The sequence below is a fragment of the Ixodes scapularis genome, unplaced genomic scaffold (assembly GCF_016920785.2).
Source record: "Ixodes scapularis isolate PalLabHiFi unplaced genomic scaffold, ASM1692078v2 PGA_scaffold6__148_contigs__length_123643588, whole genome shotgun sequence".
In the NCBI taxonomy this organism is placed as follows: domain Eukaryota; kingdom Metazoa; phylum Arthropoda; class Arachnida; order Ixodida; family Ixodidae; genus Ixodes; species Ixodes scapularis.
Genome location: NW_024609881.1, coordinates 115,324,673 through 115,342,932, shown reverse-complemented (window position 1 = coordinate 115,342,932; position 18,260 = coordinate 115,324,673). Strand labels below are relative to the sequence as shown.

The 18,260-nt window shown below is 45.8% G+C and overlaps 1 protein-coding gene across 1 annotated transcript; it reads left to right on the top strand.

The window, feature by feature from the left end:
- The first annotated feature begins 1,072 nt into the window (after positions 1-1,072).
- Positions 1,073-17,916, top strand: LOC8027391 (tyrosine--tRNA ligase, mitochondrial). Its single transcript, XM_029985803.4, has 13 exons — positions 1,073-1,174; positions 1,374-1,484; positions 2,570-2,714; positions 4,707-4,897; positions 5,834-5,935; positions 8,214-8,328; positions 9,814-9,892; positions 10,639-10,748; positions 11,235-11,333; positions 12,978-13,044; positions 14,710-14,904; positions 16,379-16,504; positions 17,861-17,916. Exons 1-13 carry the CDS (start codon positions 1,131-1,133, stop codon positions 17,896-17,898), a joined length of 1,422 nt encoding a protein of 473 aa, XP_029841663.2. The 5' UTR covers positions 1,073-1,130; the 3' UTR covers positions 17,899-17,916.
- The last annotated feature ends 344 nt before the right edge of the window (positions 17,917-18,260 follow it).

The following is an 18,260-nucleotide window of genomic DNA, read 5'->3' as shown; positions in this document are numbered from 1 at the left end:
AAACATATCCACACGGCGCCGAAATGAATCTTGATCGGTATCCAAGCGTGCGAAGGCACAGAGACGCAGCACTTCGGCGTGCCAAGGAAGCTCTGATCAGGCCGCGAGACCGGCGGCACTTGCTTTCGACGAGTTGTGCCTTTACATGCGGCTTCACGCACATCGCACTCGCAAAACACATCCACACGGCGTCAATTCTTGATCGGTATCCAAGCGTGCGAAGGCACAGAGACGCAGCACTTTAGCATGCCAAGGAAGTTTTGATCCTGCCATGAGACTGGCGAAACTTGCTTTCGACGAGTTATACCGTTTTCCTGCGGCACGCTTTCGTAAAATTTTTCAGGTGTTCACAACGGCAAGTCTCAACGGTTACACAGGGTATAAAAAAATGTTCTTCGGCGAATGACGAACAACGGTACAAAACGCGTGTACAGTACGCTGCTGCCAGCCTCTGCAACGCTAGCAAACCGCAAATTGACTACGAGCAAGATGTCCATCCTGTGGCTTCACTCGCGCTGTGGCGAACAAGCGGGAAGCGTGATCCGGAGAAGATCAGTGACTTTGAAGCGTAGCTTATTTAGTGGCACTGAAGCGGCCTTTGGAAACCAATGGCGGCGCAGCGCTGAAATGAACGACACTTGGAAGCGAATGGCGGCGGAGCACCCACTCGTGGCACGTACGTGTGTTGCACGTTTCCACAACAATGGTCGGCGGTACTTGCAAGAAACGCCTTTAAGAAGCTGCTTTGTGCACGACTAGCCAGATTACCTTATCGACAAGCCTCGATCAACGATCCAGCCTACGTCGCTTCAGAAATCGAGCAAGATGCATATCCCTCGCCAGACGCACGAACGCTGGCCAGAACTCAGTTTCGGTTTGCGAACTCGTGTAAATAGTTTCTCTCCGGTTATTTTTTTGTGTTCATATTTTGCTTTTCACGAGTTTTAGATTCTGGTGTCAGTCTCTGTTTGAGTCTGTGATGCACACCAAGCCAACCGCGGGCCTACGCAAATACAGCGGAAGGCGGAACATAGCAGAATGTTATCTGGCAACTCTGTGCACAACAGACCGGCGTGGTCGCGTGTATTCTTCGGCTGTTTTTTGACTAGTAATTCTTCAATTGGATTGTCATGTTCCGACTGAAACTCCTCATTCCCATCGCGAAAGTAACAAGGCAAGGTTTTACGTATAGTTAACTCACCACACGGGCACATCGGTAGCTCTGACTACGCGAGGAACACTCTCAGAGCTTAGCGTAGATTGTATCCAAGTGGGGGTCTTGACTTTTCGTTCCTTCAAACCACTTTCGCTAAGAGATTTTGAATGACATGTTTTTATTTATCTTCTTCTTTTGTGGCGTTATTTATAAACAGGTTACTGCAGATCGAAGCTCGCAGCAGAGTCCGCTTTCAAGCCTACAGCAAAGAGGCATTTCGGCAACTTCTCCAACGTGGTGTCATTCAAGAGGTTTTTCCTCCTGAAAAGTGAGTTGCGTTTACGGCTGTCTTTATGCAACCATGTGAGAACCTTTATTGCTTTTTAGTCGCGTTCATAAGCAGAGAAAGACGTAATATTAGAGGCAGGTCCTTGGCGGATATAAATCGAATTGCCGACATAATAAAATGTTTTGGCTGAAATATTTTTGTTTGTCGTGTTACGATAAAACCGTTGCTGCTTAATCTATAATGTACCCTTGCTTTGTTTTGGACAGTAGTTCTCATTCAGGGGAGAAAAGAAAACATTGTCACCTGCCCATTTAATTACAGAACTCAAAACCCTGAAAAGTGCATGTTGGGGGGCTCAAGCGATCTTCAATAGTTTCTCTCATTTTCTTATCGCATTCTTTTCATCACTAGGTACTTTTAGACATCCCAATATTCTCACAAAATGGAATTCTGCTCAGGCTGTAGCACGAGAGTTTTGTCCGTTCTCTTTAATTGGATACTTTGTGGCCCCCTATGTTGTAGCTGCTGCAAGCTTAAATTATGCAGTTCTAGCTCTCAGTTTCATATCTCAGATGAGAATGTAATGCTTTTGTTTTCATCAAATTCACAACGCTGATTCCCAGGTGTCAAAACTGAGCGAAGCCGAAGATTCAGGAGGTCTGTTAGTGCAAAGGTGTAGAATGCACATGATGGCAGTAAGGCATGCAAAGCTACACGGAGATGCAATAGCTTTGCATAAAGGAAGCCGAAACGTGCATATATATACTTTGTTGTTCGCATTAATACGACTGGGCAGCAGTTTGTGAAAAACTTTGTCCGCAAGTTTTGAGGAGGCATAAATAAGCAATCACTCAAACAGACAATGATTCCTCTTATCATCACCATATAGTACTAACAGACAAGACAAACACATTGGTTGGTGACAAATTTAAAAGGCAGTAGAAGCTTTACCTCGAGTACGAGCTTTACGCATTCATTAACTCTGGCGTCTCATGACCGTGCGCAGACTAAGCATGATGGAAAGCACAGAGCTTCTACTGTGTTTTCAACCCGTGACCGTTTAGTTTGTATCGTCCATGATTGTAATGTGTGAGCACTCATTTCGATTCGCTTCATCGATGCAGTGACGAAGTCGGCAAGCTTTTCTCCTCGAAGCAATGCGTCTACTGCGGCTTCGACCCCACCTCCGACTCTTTGCACGTCGGGAACCTCCTCGCCATTGTCCTCATGATCCACATGCAGAGGATGGGCCACAATGTCATTGCTGTGGTGAGTGAAGTGTTGCCAACCTGTTTTGGAAATTGTGTCGAAACGGGCCCATTTCCCGTAGATTTCTGGTTTTTGGAGGGCGTGACTGCCTTCGAGAAGAATAATCCCCTTGAAACGAGGCGAGGGGCTTCGTTTCAATGTACATAGTTTCGTTTGCGCCCAACCTTCAGTAACCGTCACATGCATTCGTTTCAAAACATTGATCAAATTTATACAAATTAAGGATGCACTTTGATTCGATTAAAGTAAGCCAGTTTGCATTCTTCGATACATTTGAAACCTACGACAGTGGGGCAAGTTGGCATTCTTGGATACATATGAAACCCACGACAGTGGCACATGTTTGTCAAACACTTTTAAATTGCAGTCTGTCATAAGTTTGTGTCATCGTGAAGGGATACGCTGATTTTGCATCAGTCTCTTAAAATGTGGAGCATGCATCATTGTATTACAAATTGTAGGGTGTCTGAAAGGCAGAGGCTCGGTCTAAAATGAGCCATAAAAATTGGCACGTGCGCGCAGCAATCTAAACTTTTCCTCAATGGTGTATTTCTCAGGTAGGCTTTACCTTGTAAAACTACAAAGCGTAGCTCGCTTTCTGCAAAAGATAGGGCCAAGAAACTTGCCATGGTCAACGGCGGACAACGACGCAGACGACCGATTCGAGTGGCGGGGCGTGTTTGGCACATGTATTGATAGATGGTGCCGGGAGCAAGATCGGAGGGTGTAGCCGACTAGCGAAAGAAAACAGACGACACAAAACAAAATCCGTCGTCAGCAAGATTTCCGTCGTTATGCAACCGTGGTTTCTTCTATTGTTTTTTTACTTCAAGTTTTGCTATCATTGTCTGCAGGTCTTTATAAACCAAAGGTATGTTACAAAAAATATTATGTTCATTTTAATGGACCACGATCGTCGCAGGGGGCCTCGATATTTTCGAAAGCAGGCCGGAGCAGGGAGGTAGCGCCATCTATCAATACGAGTGCCAACCGCGCCCCACCACTCGACCCGATCGTCTACGTCGCCGTCCACCCTTGACCGTGGCAAGTTTCTTGGCCTTCTTTTTTTATACAGAAACGGAGTTAAGCACCGTAAATTTACAAGGTGTAACCGACCTGCAAAGTACAGCTTTGACGAAAAGTGCAGGCGCTGATTTTTACGGCTTATTTTAGATCCAGCCTCGTCATTTGAGACACTGTATTTTCTTGACGTGGCTCTCGTTGAAGGTCATCCAAGTGCGGTTTCGGGCACCAAGAGCTACATTCGGGGATTAAAATGGTGACAAACACCGAAGCGCACTGCGCACCAAGAGCCGACACGTTGTTCGTAGCGACCAAAAAAAGAAACTGCGAACATTTGCAAAGGTCTAGGCAACGTTCACGGCACACTGTTGACATCCATTTCCGTTAGACAGCGATGTGTGCCGGGGGACTTTTGACAACTCAAAATAGCCGTAATCATTTCGAGAAAGCAGAAGGAGCTGGAGCCACCCACAAGCACTGTGCTAATCTGACCATCGTCACGGCACCCGGAACGAGTCTCCGTCCGGTGCGTTTACCGCATCCTCAAACGCACTCCCTCGATTTCTGTCTGACGACTCCCTGCGGCGATGGTAGGTGTGGCAGACGCCCATGCTGCTGCGGGCTGTTCTCCAGCTTTCCAGTCCGCGGAAGCTTCGGCAGTTGGGACGCCGCGATGACAGTCGCATTCTCTCGTGCTTTCTGCCAGAACTTCTACATCTAACCACCGGGACTGCAACATCCGGCAACGTGACGCCCCAGCTTTTTATCGACGTCGTGTGTTGCCACTTCGAGACCACTTTTAGCGCATGTGCGGAATGGGACGCCAAACACACCATTCAGAGATGCGTTCGAGGCACCATACTATCGTGGCCACTAACTGTCAGTTATTTCCATCTGTGTATTGCCACAATGGGACTCATCGAGCGGTTTCTCCGAGGCTCACCCCGTCTCCTCTTGTTCCCCGGCCAGATCGGCGACTCCACGGCCCAAATCGGCGACCCGAGCGGTCGCCTCACGGAGAGGGACAAGATGGCAGACGACGCCATCGAAAGGAACGTCGCGGGGATCCGGGACAACTTAGAGACAATCTTCATTAACCACGAAGAACATTTCTGGAAAGATGGTGCTTGCAAGCCCAGCGGCGAACTGGGTCTGCTACGGTGGGTGCCTGCCAGGTGGCGTGTTGTTTGTCGGATTTATTTTATCTGCTCATGTCCCTTTAAGGAGAGATTAAACCTTTTTGTGCCTTAGATTAGGTAACTGGTGCACTATTGCCTCAACTTCTTTTGACCCCGGTTCATCTTTCAAAAAAGCAACGGGTCACAGCAGATGGGTGCTTATAAAGTTAGCATTGACTTAAACAAACTAAAGAAGAGTGACATGAACAATGCACTCATTCTTCAAATGGGCACTTGCAAGAAAAGCATCCTCACTATCCCTATCTGCTTATACCAAGGCTTAAAGCATAGTTTAACTCTACTCCGTTATCTGCATATCTTTGTTTACTTCAGTCTTTACCGTACGGAGCTTCTAATGTAGAATGGTTTATGGAACAACTATGTAATCATTGTTCCCTTTGTGACTGACTTGGAGAACAGGGTATCTCATTCATCCCTCATTGGGATCCCTCATTGGGATGAATGTGTTTAATGTGAAAAGTCTATCGCTCATGTGGTGTGTGCCACACGAGCTAGTGTCCATAATTTAGTTACAGGTAGGCAACTCGAGAGCTGCTTCTGTAATCGAGTTCACTTGCGTCTTGTTCAGAAATTAGCTTGAGCACAACTTGTATTGATCAAGTTGTTTGTTTCATTTGCACTGAAATCCGGCCAACACTTGTGCTATATCTGCCCGGTTTTCGCGCCTTAATTTGTGATCCTGCGCTACACCACCCGTGGCACCAAGTGTAGGGGAGTCTCTCCTTTGGCGTCTTGTCACACTTACCATTACAGCATGCCGCCCCAAATTACGCAACCCAGCTCTCGTGGTCTGCACACGATTTCCTAAACTCGAGTTTTCACGAAACTCGTGTAAGTCTCGCATAAAACTCGCGCTGAGGAAGCCAAAACTGGTGCTGAAGTGGATGTCCCTTTCAGGATAGTCCGCAACTCGGACTGGTACAACGGACAGGGCGTCATCCCATTCCTTGGTACTGTTGGGAGGCACTTCAGGCTGGGCAAGATGATGTGCCGCACAAGGTGACAGTCTGCCTTCTCTGCTTTTCGTGTGCTTCACTGTGTCTTTCGTTTACGAGTTCACTTCGGAGAGGGTTTTGGTTGCTCTCAATGTGGGGCCTGTTTTCCATGTGAACCGCTGCTGTATGCTCCCTGCACATGTGCTCAAAGTAACCATGCAGCTATTTTCATGGAGTTGTAACGGGATTTTTGTTTTCACATGCTGTCTTTTGTCGAAAAGTGTTTATTAAAATTAAAATTCTTTCTTTATCTCCCAACTGGAGAAGGCAGAGATAAAAGAAACTCAATTTTTGCTAGAGAAGCCTCTCTCTCCCTTAGCGGCAACAACGAAAGTAGCCACACACACAATACATGTTTGTTTTTAATTCAAGGTGCAAAACAAAAATGACAAAAAAAAAAAAGTATTCAAGTCTTACTACTAGTTTAGTAATTACACATTTAAAGCATATATGAATGAGTCCCAAATAAATAATGTGCATGTATTTTTAGAAGATTCATTCAGGATTTCAATACTATCGGTATAAAAACAATTCAAAAGTCGGGGAAGGGTACATCTTAGCGTCTGACTGTTGTAAGTTGTTCTGGAGTGTGGTACTAGGCATGCCTCAGACCTACAAGTTTCATATACTACTGCTTCCCTATGCATCGGGTGAGAGATTGCTATGTAAAGATTTTCCTTGTGTTTAGAAGACTGCTTGTATGAAAAAGCAAGTTTATAGTTATAGTGATTTGGAATTTGCACAATGTTTAGTCTATTAAAGAGTACTTTTTTGTGATTATCGTACATAGCACGACACATACCTAATTTGAATAACTTTTATTTGTAGGTTTGCGTTTTTTTATGTGAGTCGAGGTATAGGAGAACTGGTGAGCAGCCATGTTCATACTGGAAATGCCCAGGCAGTGATGTGGTAACCCTCCTGTAATGCCCCATTCATTAGAAATTATAGGTACTATAAATAAATATGGGGGAGGGGAGCAAACACTCTCGATTTGGAGACGGTGTTATATTTGTTCCTGCCTGTTAGTCCCTGATCTGTGGGCATTTTCAGTATGATCTTGTTTGTTTTCCCCTTTACTCCCCATTTCGTGGAGTTGGCGTCTCGTCCTGGCAAGCGGAAACCCGGGCAAACTCTTAAGCATAGTTTTACATCTGTCGAACGAATGCTCTGTATTTTCAAATGACGACCAGTTTCTCGAATGCTAGAAACATTCCTCCGCAATATTTCTACAGACATAGAATCGCGGTTAGATATTTCGTCGGGTAGAGTTGACGACCAATCACATTTTCAAAAATTTTTGACCTTCCTATGTTGAGGTGCCCATTCTTTCGGATTGGTGTACACGGAATTTGGTGCATACAAAAATTTTGCGACCACATCCCAACTTCCTGCCACACTTGTAGCACGGGTTGTCCAACTCACATGTTGAAACAAGAACAGTGGTCTGCATAAGTGTGGTAACTTGGGCGAGTTGGTGGTGCATTACAACCCAAAAAACCACAAAAATTAGACGAAGGACGAGTGAGAGGAAGGTACACGACAAGCGCCGACTTACAACTGAATTTTTATTAGGAAGAAACATGAAACCCCCTCGAACCACCAAAACACAGCCGATCTTATCGATGGGATTATAATCTTGCTTCGTAACCACACGAAGTAAGATTGTAATCACATTGATAAGACTGGCGGTGTTTTGTGTTTTGGTGGTTCAAAGGTTTCATGTTTCTTCCTAATAAAAATAGAGTTGTAAGTCAGCGCTTGTCGTGTACATTCCTCTCACTCCTCCTTCGTCTAATTTTAGCGCTTTTTTTTGGGCTGTTACACCGGTCTGGGTTGTGGTGCTGTAGATTCTCTGCATGGGAGCGTTAGTTTTCTCAGTCACTGTTTTTGTACTATTGGTATCTGAAACATATGTGTGCTGCAACATGTAATTATCCACGCTATGGCATATAACTTCCCTTCAGTGCACGAGTCTGACGATTTCCCAGTTGGCAGGTTGAGATTTCGCAGGAGGTGCCCGCAAGCTTGACGGAAGCTTAATTTTCATGACGCCACAGAACCGAAATTTTATCGGACGTCAGAAAGTCTCCATTTTGTCTAAATCCTTCGCTGGGGCATACCAGAGACCTTCCACTCGTCTGCCGCATAAACCCTCGAAACTGTCTGTTATTCATTGCCATGCGGGACTTCGCTGACGTAGGAATGTTCTGCCTTACTCTTGGGGAGAGGTGTACATGTGGGCCTTTCTAAGTGGGCTGTTTGTTTTGGTTTTGAAACAGCGTCCAGCAGCGCATACGGTCGGGAGAGGGCATCAGCTTCACCGAGTTCTCCTACCAGATGTTCCAGTCCTATGACTGGCTCTACCTGTACGACAAGTACAAGTGCCGCTTCCAGGTGAGGGTGTCTCGTTTGCCGCCCCTTTCTGCAGTCCAGACTCGTCGGGTCGCTCTAAGTGTTATCTCTTTGTTGAGCGAGCTAGTGGTGGGGCTTCTGAAATAACAGTTTTAAATCACCGAAACTGACAGAAATAAATGGTGCTCTTGGTGTCAGAGAATTGAGTTCCCTTCAGTACGACAGCATGTGCACTTGTCACTAGCAAGATGGCACAAATTTTGTTCTTTGTGTCGGAGATTTGAGTACCTTTCAGTTAGACAAAAGTTGCGCCATTTGGATGACACAGAATGTTGCCATCAGGGAATATAATATTGCCACGTGCATAGCTAGCCAAGTTGCCAGCGCACTTGTCTCCCACGTAAGCGACTGGGGTTCGATGCCTGGTACTGCTCTTCTTTTTTATCTTTATTTGCATTGTGTGCTGGAATGTTCCAGAAGAGATGAGAATTTTGTTGGTTTTCGAGAACGGAATCTTCCATGCCCAAATGTTCTAGACAGATCGTTCTAGACTCCCGTGAGGCTAGGAAAGAGACCGCACCTTGCTGCATGCGGTCAGTCTTGCTCTTGCGGTCAAACCTGCTGCTGCACCGACTTCAACACCTTTGGCGCTCTATTGTTATCTTCCGTTTCCTTTTTGGTTTGGCACAAGTTCGCCACATGAAATGTTCGTTTCCTCAGTTCTTCTTTGTGTCATCACTTCGTCATTTGTGACAATGTCATATTAGTTCTTGTGAACTTTTTATTTGGCTAATTAATTTGCAGGAGGAGATTTGCTTAAGAAATGTGCTGCAAAACAGTTGCAGCAAATCATCCTCATCAGAACGAGATTTTGTGGCATTTGTTGAGGAGAAATGCCCGGAACAGCCCCATCAGATGTTTGTTTATTTTTGTACTTACAGTACTGTGATTCTTCTGCTCACCTCAGGAAAGTGAATTTATTTATACCAACAGAGCAAAAAGCATTCATTCAAACAGGTTGTTAAGCATGTACAGGCTGTGCATAATTGTGTGATCCCAACTCATAGGACTTGGGATCTTGAGACTTTATTCTTAGGAGGCTTATTGTCTGACAAAAAGTCAGTAGATGCATTATTTTGTAAGGGCAAGAAACAATTGCCTTGACTTTGCTCGTACTTTGGGAATGTGACATTGAAGGCAGCAGGTATATCGACGGGTATATTTTCATCATAGTGTAAGTAACAGAACATGTCTTCTTTAATCTCTTTATCTACATTCGGTTTGTGAGACTGTAACATTTCTAATTGCAGAGATGGCTCCTGTTTTCCTTTATCTGTGAGAAGTATAAAAAAAGTATCTAGAAAGCAAAAGACTTGCTCGAAGGGGAAAACTTTAAGTGCTTCATTTAGAACAACAATCTAAATTTATGTTTTTTAGCAACCCTATTTAAAAAGATCAATGTGCTCATGCTCGCGATATTTTAGACTGTGTGATGGATCGCTTCCATTTTGTTTGTTCATGCGGCAGATTGGCGGCGGTGACCAACTGGGCAACATCGACTCTGGCCATGACCTGCTGCGAAGAACGCGAACGCAGACTGCTTACGGTAATCATCGCACGGTGTGTTCGACACTGCAAAAACATCCTCGTCCTCTAGCCCCGAAGTGATCTATTTCCTTCGGGGCTAGTTCAACATGACTATGTCTCTTGGGAAAACATGAGCCGTTGATCCTATTCATTTCAGAGACGCTTTTAATTTTAAGCAATTTAAACCTCACAGGTCGTGCTTCCATGGGATTAAACTGTCTTTGTCTTGATTGTTTTTCCCGAGCACGTCCCTACCTTTACATGTGCACTCCTCTTGACTAGATCACTCGGTCCAAAGTTAGACAATATCTTGTCTACTTCTGTCGTCTCGTCCGCAGCCTCGTCTTTTCTGCCCCACTGCGATTTTCATGGTTTTTCTTCTAACATTATTACGATGGAGCCTGTTTGATATGTTCCCGTTTTTCTTCTTTTCGTTTTCCCGGCTTTTACGTTCGGAAGTGCCGGTCCCGCAGTGCTTCCATAGGAACACATATGTTAATTTCCTGCTTAATGCGTTTGCTTTCCCGGTTCCTACGTCTAAAAAACCGCCGGCCGATTCAAAGGACATCGGCGGTTATACTTGCATTGTCCTTGTCTGGGCTTGTGTCTTCTTTTTTTCTGGGCCTTTTACTGTTCGTGTTCCTGCAACGTGTTGTTCGAAGTCACTTCCTGCGTCATGTGAAGGCACTTCCTATGACTTTGAAAGGTTCCTTTCTATGTCAACAAAAATGGTGTCTAGTCCATCCTCTGCCTGTCACTTCCCAGGTATTCTGGTGCCCCTGATTACCGCCGAGACCGGTGACAAGTACGGCAAGTCGGCTGGGAATGCGGTCTGGCTGAATCCGAGAAAGACGTCGCCATACGAGCTTTACCAGGTTTGTCACATTTCTTCCAGTACACGGTAGGCAACCATAAGGGCCTTCCTGTTTGTTTGTTTTGTTTCTTGACAAATCCGGATGCGTGTTCGTCGGTCTTGTGTGCACGTATTCTTGTAGCTTTCGAAAGACGTTCCCAATTCAAGAAGGGCTTTACAGCCATGACGCGTACCAAGTGTTTCGAAAAGTGTCGATAAAAGCTACATTGTTCTATGGGCAATGAAAACAAAGGCTTTGCTGCCGAAGGGGTTAGCTCAACCTGCTGGACTCCACGTTTTGTAAGTGCCAGAGACTCTTGCTTACGAGACTTACGCTCTAATTCCTGGAAAAAGTGATTTTGAACATTGTGACAATGTATAGCAAAGTGTCTTTTGGAAGGCGCCTCAGGCCGTTTTAGTTCTGCATACTGGAGTCGAGGAATAGGTCAGATTTGAGTTTGAAATTGTGAAGTGTGGAAACCTGCTCAGACGCCAACCATTGCTACAGTTCTTCATGCGGCTTACGGACACCGAAGCGGTCAAGTTCCTCCGACTCTTCACCTTCGCCGAGCAGACAGAACTGGACAACCTTATTGAAGCTCAGATGGTAAGCCGCCTTCATAGTGTCGTACAAAAGAGTACCGCTGATCTCGATCACGTTTCATATACCTCGCTTAGCTGTAACCCGACAATAAGCGAATGCTACGACCCCTTCGAGCCCATGGGAGCAACGGAGGAAAAGCACGTGACAGCAGTGACGGGGGCGTAGCCCAGGCAGTCAGAGAAGGGGGGACGGAGGAACTTTCTTCTTACCTGAATTTCCTTTTGTCTGTCTGGGACATTGCTGTCATTGGACGATTGCAATGACAAAAGGGTAAATGGGGTAAATTAAATGCGTGAAGACCAACTTTGAAGGTCTGAAACGGAGAATGATTGACCCAACTCAGTCAGTGCACATGGCTCGGTCTATTTAGCTCGGTGGGACAGCCAGCATCAGTAAAGAGAAAAGTTTGAGTGCTTGGCTCGACTGGCGGTCTAAGGCTTTGACGGCATTGCGTGCAACTACCGTAGAATACCGTGCATCCGCCCATTCCACATTAAGCGCCCATTACCAAGTTTGTGAGATCTGAGAAAATGCACACAGTACATTTTCATGTAAAAATGATGCTTGGACAAGCGTCCATCCCCCATTTTTTTGCGATTAGCTCCAAAGTTTGAGTGGGTGCTTGCCCGGTATTTTATGGTAGCGAGATAAAGTGTGGTCGCGTGTCTTCCCTACGACACGCCGATTGGCTTGCTGTGTCTGTGGCAGCTGCTCGTGGTGGAGCTGGTTGGAGATTCACGATTCTGAAAGATGCCAGCTGTACGTAGGAGAGAGAAAAGGACACACTGCTGGACTAGCAACCATTTACTGAAGATAAACCTCTTCTTCCACAACCCATGAGTTCCGAGATATAAACTTCCTCCTCGTCGGTTTTCTTATCATTATTTTTTAATTTTCATATTCAGGGGGTGACTTCTTCATTGCCCTCTTGAATCGTTGGTCTTTGTTCTCTTTAATTTTCTTATCGATAATTTTTTATTTTCTTATTCGGGCGGTATAACCTTTTCGCCGGCCTCCCAGCCTGTCAATCCTCGTTTTCGTTCTTCGGGTCTTGTTTCCCGCATGGCGTGCTCCCTGCACGTACATCTTTTCTTTGGGACGTAGAGCGATGGAAGCAGCGCTCACGCATTCGTTGTTCTTCGCGTCGACGGCCAAGGCCTCCAGAATTCCTTTCGCGAGCTGTTTTCGGTGTATTGTCACGATGTCAAAGCGGTGGAAGTCAGGAGCACATTGGCACGCCCGACAGTGCACCGGAAGACGACCTGCGGCCGTTAACGTGTACACTGAGGGGGATTGGTGGCCGAGTGGTCTAGCGCACACCAGCTCGTAGCACGTGGAGCGAAAGCTCGCGCTGCAGAACCCAGGGATCCTGGATTCAATCCCCGCCCCCGCCCATTTCGATCTGGATGAGCATCGTACCGGCGTGCGGCCGTGTGTCGCTACTGCGTGGTGCACGTTGAAGACCCCAGGCTAGCGGTTGTACTGCACTGGCTAAATTGCTCATCTACAGTTGGGAGACTCATCGCCCGTTGAGGCGGACCAAGTTCTAGGCTGTATAAACATACACACAACCCAATTTTTTTGTGTTCACTGAAGCTGTATGTTTCCTAATGCCAGCTCGTATTCTCTTGCTTGCATTTCTTGCAGAAAAGTCCAGAAAAGAGGGTGGCCCAGAAGAGACTGGCTCGGGATATGACGCTCCTTGTCCACGGAGGTAACCGCATATTCTTCTTGAAAAACAGCGCGAATACCACACGCGAATACCGTGTGGTATTCGCGCTGTTTTTCAAAATGAATTCATACCAACTCGCCCAACTTTCCATTCTAGTAAGCATATTCTTTTATTGTCCTTTGAGTCCAGCCCTTGAACTTGGACTATCAAAAGGTTTGCATATAAGGGTACTGTTTCGTCGCAGGAAACCAGAAGTGCTGCTTTGACCAAATTGATCTGATGCATTTTCAAACCAATTTCGAAAATCAATATTGCGTGCCACAATGCACTAATTTACTGCAGTAGTTTGACTTGGCAGTGTATTTGTGTTGTGAAAATGTTGAAGAAGAAATTAGCTACATTGGTAACTTACAGAAAACAAAAAGGTTTCTCCTATGTCTCGTTTTAAACTAATGCCTCTTGCGGGTCATTTGATCCAACAAAAGAAGGAACAGAAACAGTGTTGGAATAATTTTCTCACCTTTCTGTTTTCGTTGAATTAAATATCTCAATGGCCCACAGCAGGCTTTCACATTTTCTATTAGAAAACGATAGATTACGCTTTATTGGCATAAATTATGCTTGGTCGGGACTTCTGTCGAAGAAACCAGGGCACGGACGCAATTCCCCAACCTTCAGGGAACGAACACTTTGCCCGGCTACTTGGAAATTGAAATAATGTGCGTGGTCCCGAAGAGCGAAACGACCTCGCGGACAGTTCGTTGCAGACAAATATCTTTTCCCACGAAGCTTGGATTTTTTTCCTTCAAGGACGGCTCTACATTCTAGGTTTTTCGGTTTCCCCCTAATTTCGATAAAACCAAGCTGGGGGGTAAATTTTGAGGGTTTATCGTCATTTACTGAAAATGCGGAAGCCTGTTTATAAAATTCTCGGGAGTTTTTTTCGAGCTACAAAGGAAAGAATGATGCGCCGAGAGAAACAAAATGTATGGAAATGCTGGGTGTTTCATTGCTATCCACCCTCGTAAGAGATCCCAAGATGTTTTAAGGCACTCTTTCGTAACGACAATACATAATATTTATTTGCTGGGTAGAGTGGTCAGGAGTCCCGTGCGTACAGACCAGCCTTCACGCTGTAGATATGACTGAAACGTTCTACGGTCGACTTCCGTTAATTCAACTTTGACGGGACACGTGAAATTGGGTCGAATTATCCGAAAGTCAAATTAAAAGATGTCCGCGAAATTTTGAATACTGTATCCAGCACTTTAGATCAGGCGGGCTAACATTTTTATAATGATCGGCCGCTGCAGCATTTCAATTGTTGTTATGTGTCAAGACCCGGCCATGTCCCGTGTCTCAACATGCGCTCTCTTTTCGCAATTCAGTCTAAATTTCAATACGGGGTTTTTCGCCGACGGGCGGGGTTCATCGCGCTTCTAACTTTCCCATTGCCGGTTCTCTCTAGGTTGATTTAACCGATATCTTATATTTCAGAACTAAATGATTCGTTTGTATAAGGTTTTGCCAGGACCTTTGAACAGGGTCGAATTAAACGACAAGCCTAAATAACCGAGGTCGAAATAATGCAAGTTTACTGTACCCTCGACATTTCTAGCGACCGCTAACTTCCCACACGCATAGCCGTTGGCACAGACGAACCTAAGCAACGTTTCCGCCCTCTCGACGTTGACAATCCGGTTGCAGAGAGGGGCCTGAGCCTGGCACAGAACGCGACCGAGATACTGTTTGGCGGATCGCGGGCGGACGAGACCCTTCACAGGCTGGACGAGGAAGAGCTTCGGCTCATCTTCGGCGACGCCGGATTCGTCCAGCTGGCTCCAGAACCAGGAACGACCGTGCTGGACATGGCCATGAAAGCCAGGCTTTTCCCGAGCAAAGGTACGGGAATTGACCGAGCTCTAATACCTCGCTTGGAAATTGGTAGTGACGAGCATGCTCGCAGGAAACGCGTTGTCTGTACCTACCATATTTTCCAGTCTATGAATTGCACCTCCGTGTAAGTCGCACCTATAAACCGTAAACTACCGAGCGTCGACCCATGTCACGATAAGTGGCCACCCCCTATTTGAGACATTTCAAAGATCATTGAAGGATTTATCGCACGCCCATGCCCTTATTTTGAGCGAGTTAAGTGCACCGGTCTGAGGTGCTTTCGATGCATGCTAGTTGAGGATGCAGTGTATCCTCGATTTACTTTCGCGCGGGACGAACGCAGGTTCGAGAATATTGGTTCTTTCTCCATATCCCCCTATACTGGATGAGGAGAGGAGAGGAGACTCGTTTATGAACTCGGGGCCTAAGATATCCCGATTTGCATCACTCGACTCGCGTTTTAAGTAGAGTGACCAGACGTCCCGTTTTGGCCGGGACAGTCCCGTTTTTGAGGTCCGTTTCGGCCGTCCCGTCTTTTTGTCTCAATAAAGAATGATGTCCCGTTTTCGCAGGAGTGCATAATTTCGAAATTTGCACAAAGCGAGTTGAAGCAAGCGGAAACTATGCCAACTTGTTACAAGTATATTTAACAAAAAAAGAAAAAAAAAGACGTAGGTACTTTAAAATATTTACCCAGTAAAATTGAGAGAACTGTTCTTGCCCACAAACACGTCTTTTTGTATTGACTCGTCAATAGAAATATCTTCTTTTTTTTTTTAGTTACTGAATACAGCACGCATGTAATACGTTAACGCTTTGAAATAGCAGTTCTTGCATTAAATTTTTTCTCTAAATCTCAATCTTTAGTATGCCCCACTCCCCTCCCCCCTCCTCCTCCTCTCTCTCTCTCTCTCTCCCCCCCCCCCCCCCCCCCCCCCCCCCCCCCTTCCGGGGTGGGAAGTCCCGTTTTCTGCCTTGAGGAATATGGTCTCCCTAGTTTTAAGGGTGCTATTTCTCGAGATATTACGGTATAGGGTGGGCTACGGTGGATCTTGCGCCGTAAAACGAGCCAGAAGAATTGGCACCTGCACACAGAAAGTTCAAACTTTTATCAAATGTACACTGAGCTTTCTACGTCCAGTTTAAAAACCTTTTCTCCCCGTTGTTTAAACCACTACGTGTCCTCGCAAAGTTTTAATAGGTGATAATGGTTTTCTATGTTTATTTAAGAGTTGGAGTAGCGTTGAGCTGAAGCTCTGTGTACTTCACTTTGGTCTTTTCTTAAACGTCGTTCTTTACTCTTAAGAAAGATACAAATTGTTTGTGACTGGGGTTATCTGTTAATGAGAGAAAAGTATTTCATACGCTCCACACCTAAGCTTGACTGAAAGATTTATGTCGGCCATTGTCGCGATTGCAAGAGGGTGCTGTGTGAACTCTCAACAGCTCGGGCGATGGCATTTTTCTTGCACCTGTGCAGAGGACGCTGTGCGCATCATCAGCGCCGGTGGCTTCTACATTAACCAGCATCGCGTCAACGCTCCCAGTCACGTCATCGTGCCTGGCGTCCACGTCTTGCCGAACAAAATCACCTTGGCCCGAGTTGGTGAGTTCGTTTTAGTTTTTCGACATCTGCCAAGCGCTTTGATTTCAACTACGTTGCACCCGCTTGCATCCTTTGTGTAATCGCTACTGTGCGACGCACATTGAACTCGCTTGCTACATTCATGTAATCACTGCTTAGTCGCAGGTTCACAACATTTGTGTGGTGGCTTTAGTCTTTTGCCACATATCATGGATAGACGGATCTGCAGCAGTATTGTATCATATGCAGACCTGCTGTAGAAGCACGGTCTCCAATGAAAGCTTTCTACCTTTGATAACACATAGGCGCGTGCAGCCACATCATGACTGAAGGCAATGACCGAGCACATGCTGGAAGCAGAACTTCCCCTGCATATGTAATGTTGTGGCAGACTAGAGTGTGCGACGCACTTTAAAACTGCTTGGCATGATTTTTACAACTGTGCACCGTAGAACAGGGGCAGAAGATGGGGGACGCAATACGAAATGCTTCGTGTTGTGTCCCCCTTTTGTTTCCGTTTTACGGTGCACATTGTTTTGAGTATCATGTACAAGCTCTCCATTTTACTGCTTTCCATGCTTCTGCAATTACTGCCATCTGGTGCTCGTCAAGGGAAGTCCTTTGGTGCCAAAATAATTCCTAAAAAATATTTGCTTTGAAGTAGCAATTTTGAAGCTTGCTGCTGTTTTTCTGCAGCTCTGCAAAGTTTCCAGTTTTGTGGATCGACACAATAAAAAAGAGAATGACTACGCTCGCATCGGGTTGCAGTCTTTGAATGTTACGATTGAAAAGATAAACGCACTGCGCTAGAAATGTTCAACGGGACCAGCATGTTAGCAGTTTGTCTAGGCAGGCAAAATTTCTTCTCACTGTGGGCACACCGGGGGCCGAGTTGGGGCACTCTGCAAGGTCGCCAACCACCACGATTGGCTAGCACTGCCCTTGACCTTGGCGCTGTCTAATAGCTGTGGTCAGCGATTTCACCCCCTCTCTCGCCGAGTGTCAAACTTGGGGCCCCGGTTGCAATATCGCGAGGCAAACTTATTTCGTGCCATGTAAATATTTGCACCGCAAATTTGAATCAACCTTTAGCGTAGCAAGAGCAACCATGAAACATGCAGATATATGCGGCCACGGTCGAGGAAAAATCACATTTGCGGCACTTTTAATTTTCTTTTTTTTGTCAAAAATTGGTGATAATGACAGGTTCTGAATGGATGATTGCCAAACCTGAGGATTGAATGCCCTTGAGGATCTGTCAAAAACAGGAGTGTTTTACAAACTGCTTTTGATCGGCAGAAGTTGGGCTGTGGCTCGTTTCTTGGAAGCCTCCCACTGTACGAAAAAAAGTCATGGAATTTTTCTTTATTTTTGCAGGGAAAAAGAACTACTACCTCATCAAATGGATTTCCTGATAATGTGAGGCGGCAGTAGATATCACTTAACTTTAGGAATAAATTTTACGTTTTGTTAGTTCCATCTTTTGGCGATGGTGATGTTTGCTCGAGGCGCACCTGCTGCATTGGTGCCTTGGGGTCATTTAGCAAATATTGATTTGTTCTGGTTCCCTAGGTGCCTTGGTGTTTGGTCTTTAACAAGCATGCGGCTCTTTGCGAGTTAAAGTGCGGCTCGTGGCTCCCTGGTAAACCTAACAGTCCCCCCCCCCCCCCCCCCTTCCCCGTCACACGAGCACTTCCCCAAAAAGAGAAATGGAACGCGTTGAAGATTACAAGACAGGTTGTGGTTTGGTAGTCTTGTGCTTCTACTACCTTACGTA

Coding starts and splice junctions, on each gene's coding strand:
- LOC8027391 (XM_029985803.4), top strand. CDS start 1,131: ATGTTCCGACTGAAACTCCTCATTCCCATCGCGAAAGTAACAAG. Junction 4,898..5,833: donor GGCGAACTGGGTCTGCTACG/GTGGGTGCCTGC, acceptor TGTCCCTTTCAG/GATAGTCCGCAACTCGGACT. Junction 14,905..16,378: donor CAGGCTTTTCCCGAGCAAAG/GTACGGGAATTG, acceptor GCACCTGTGCAG/AGGACGCTGTGCGCATCATC.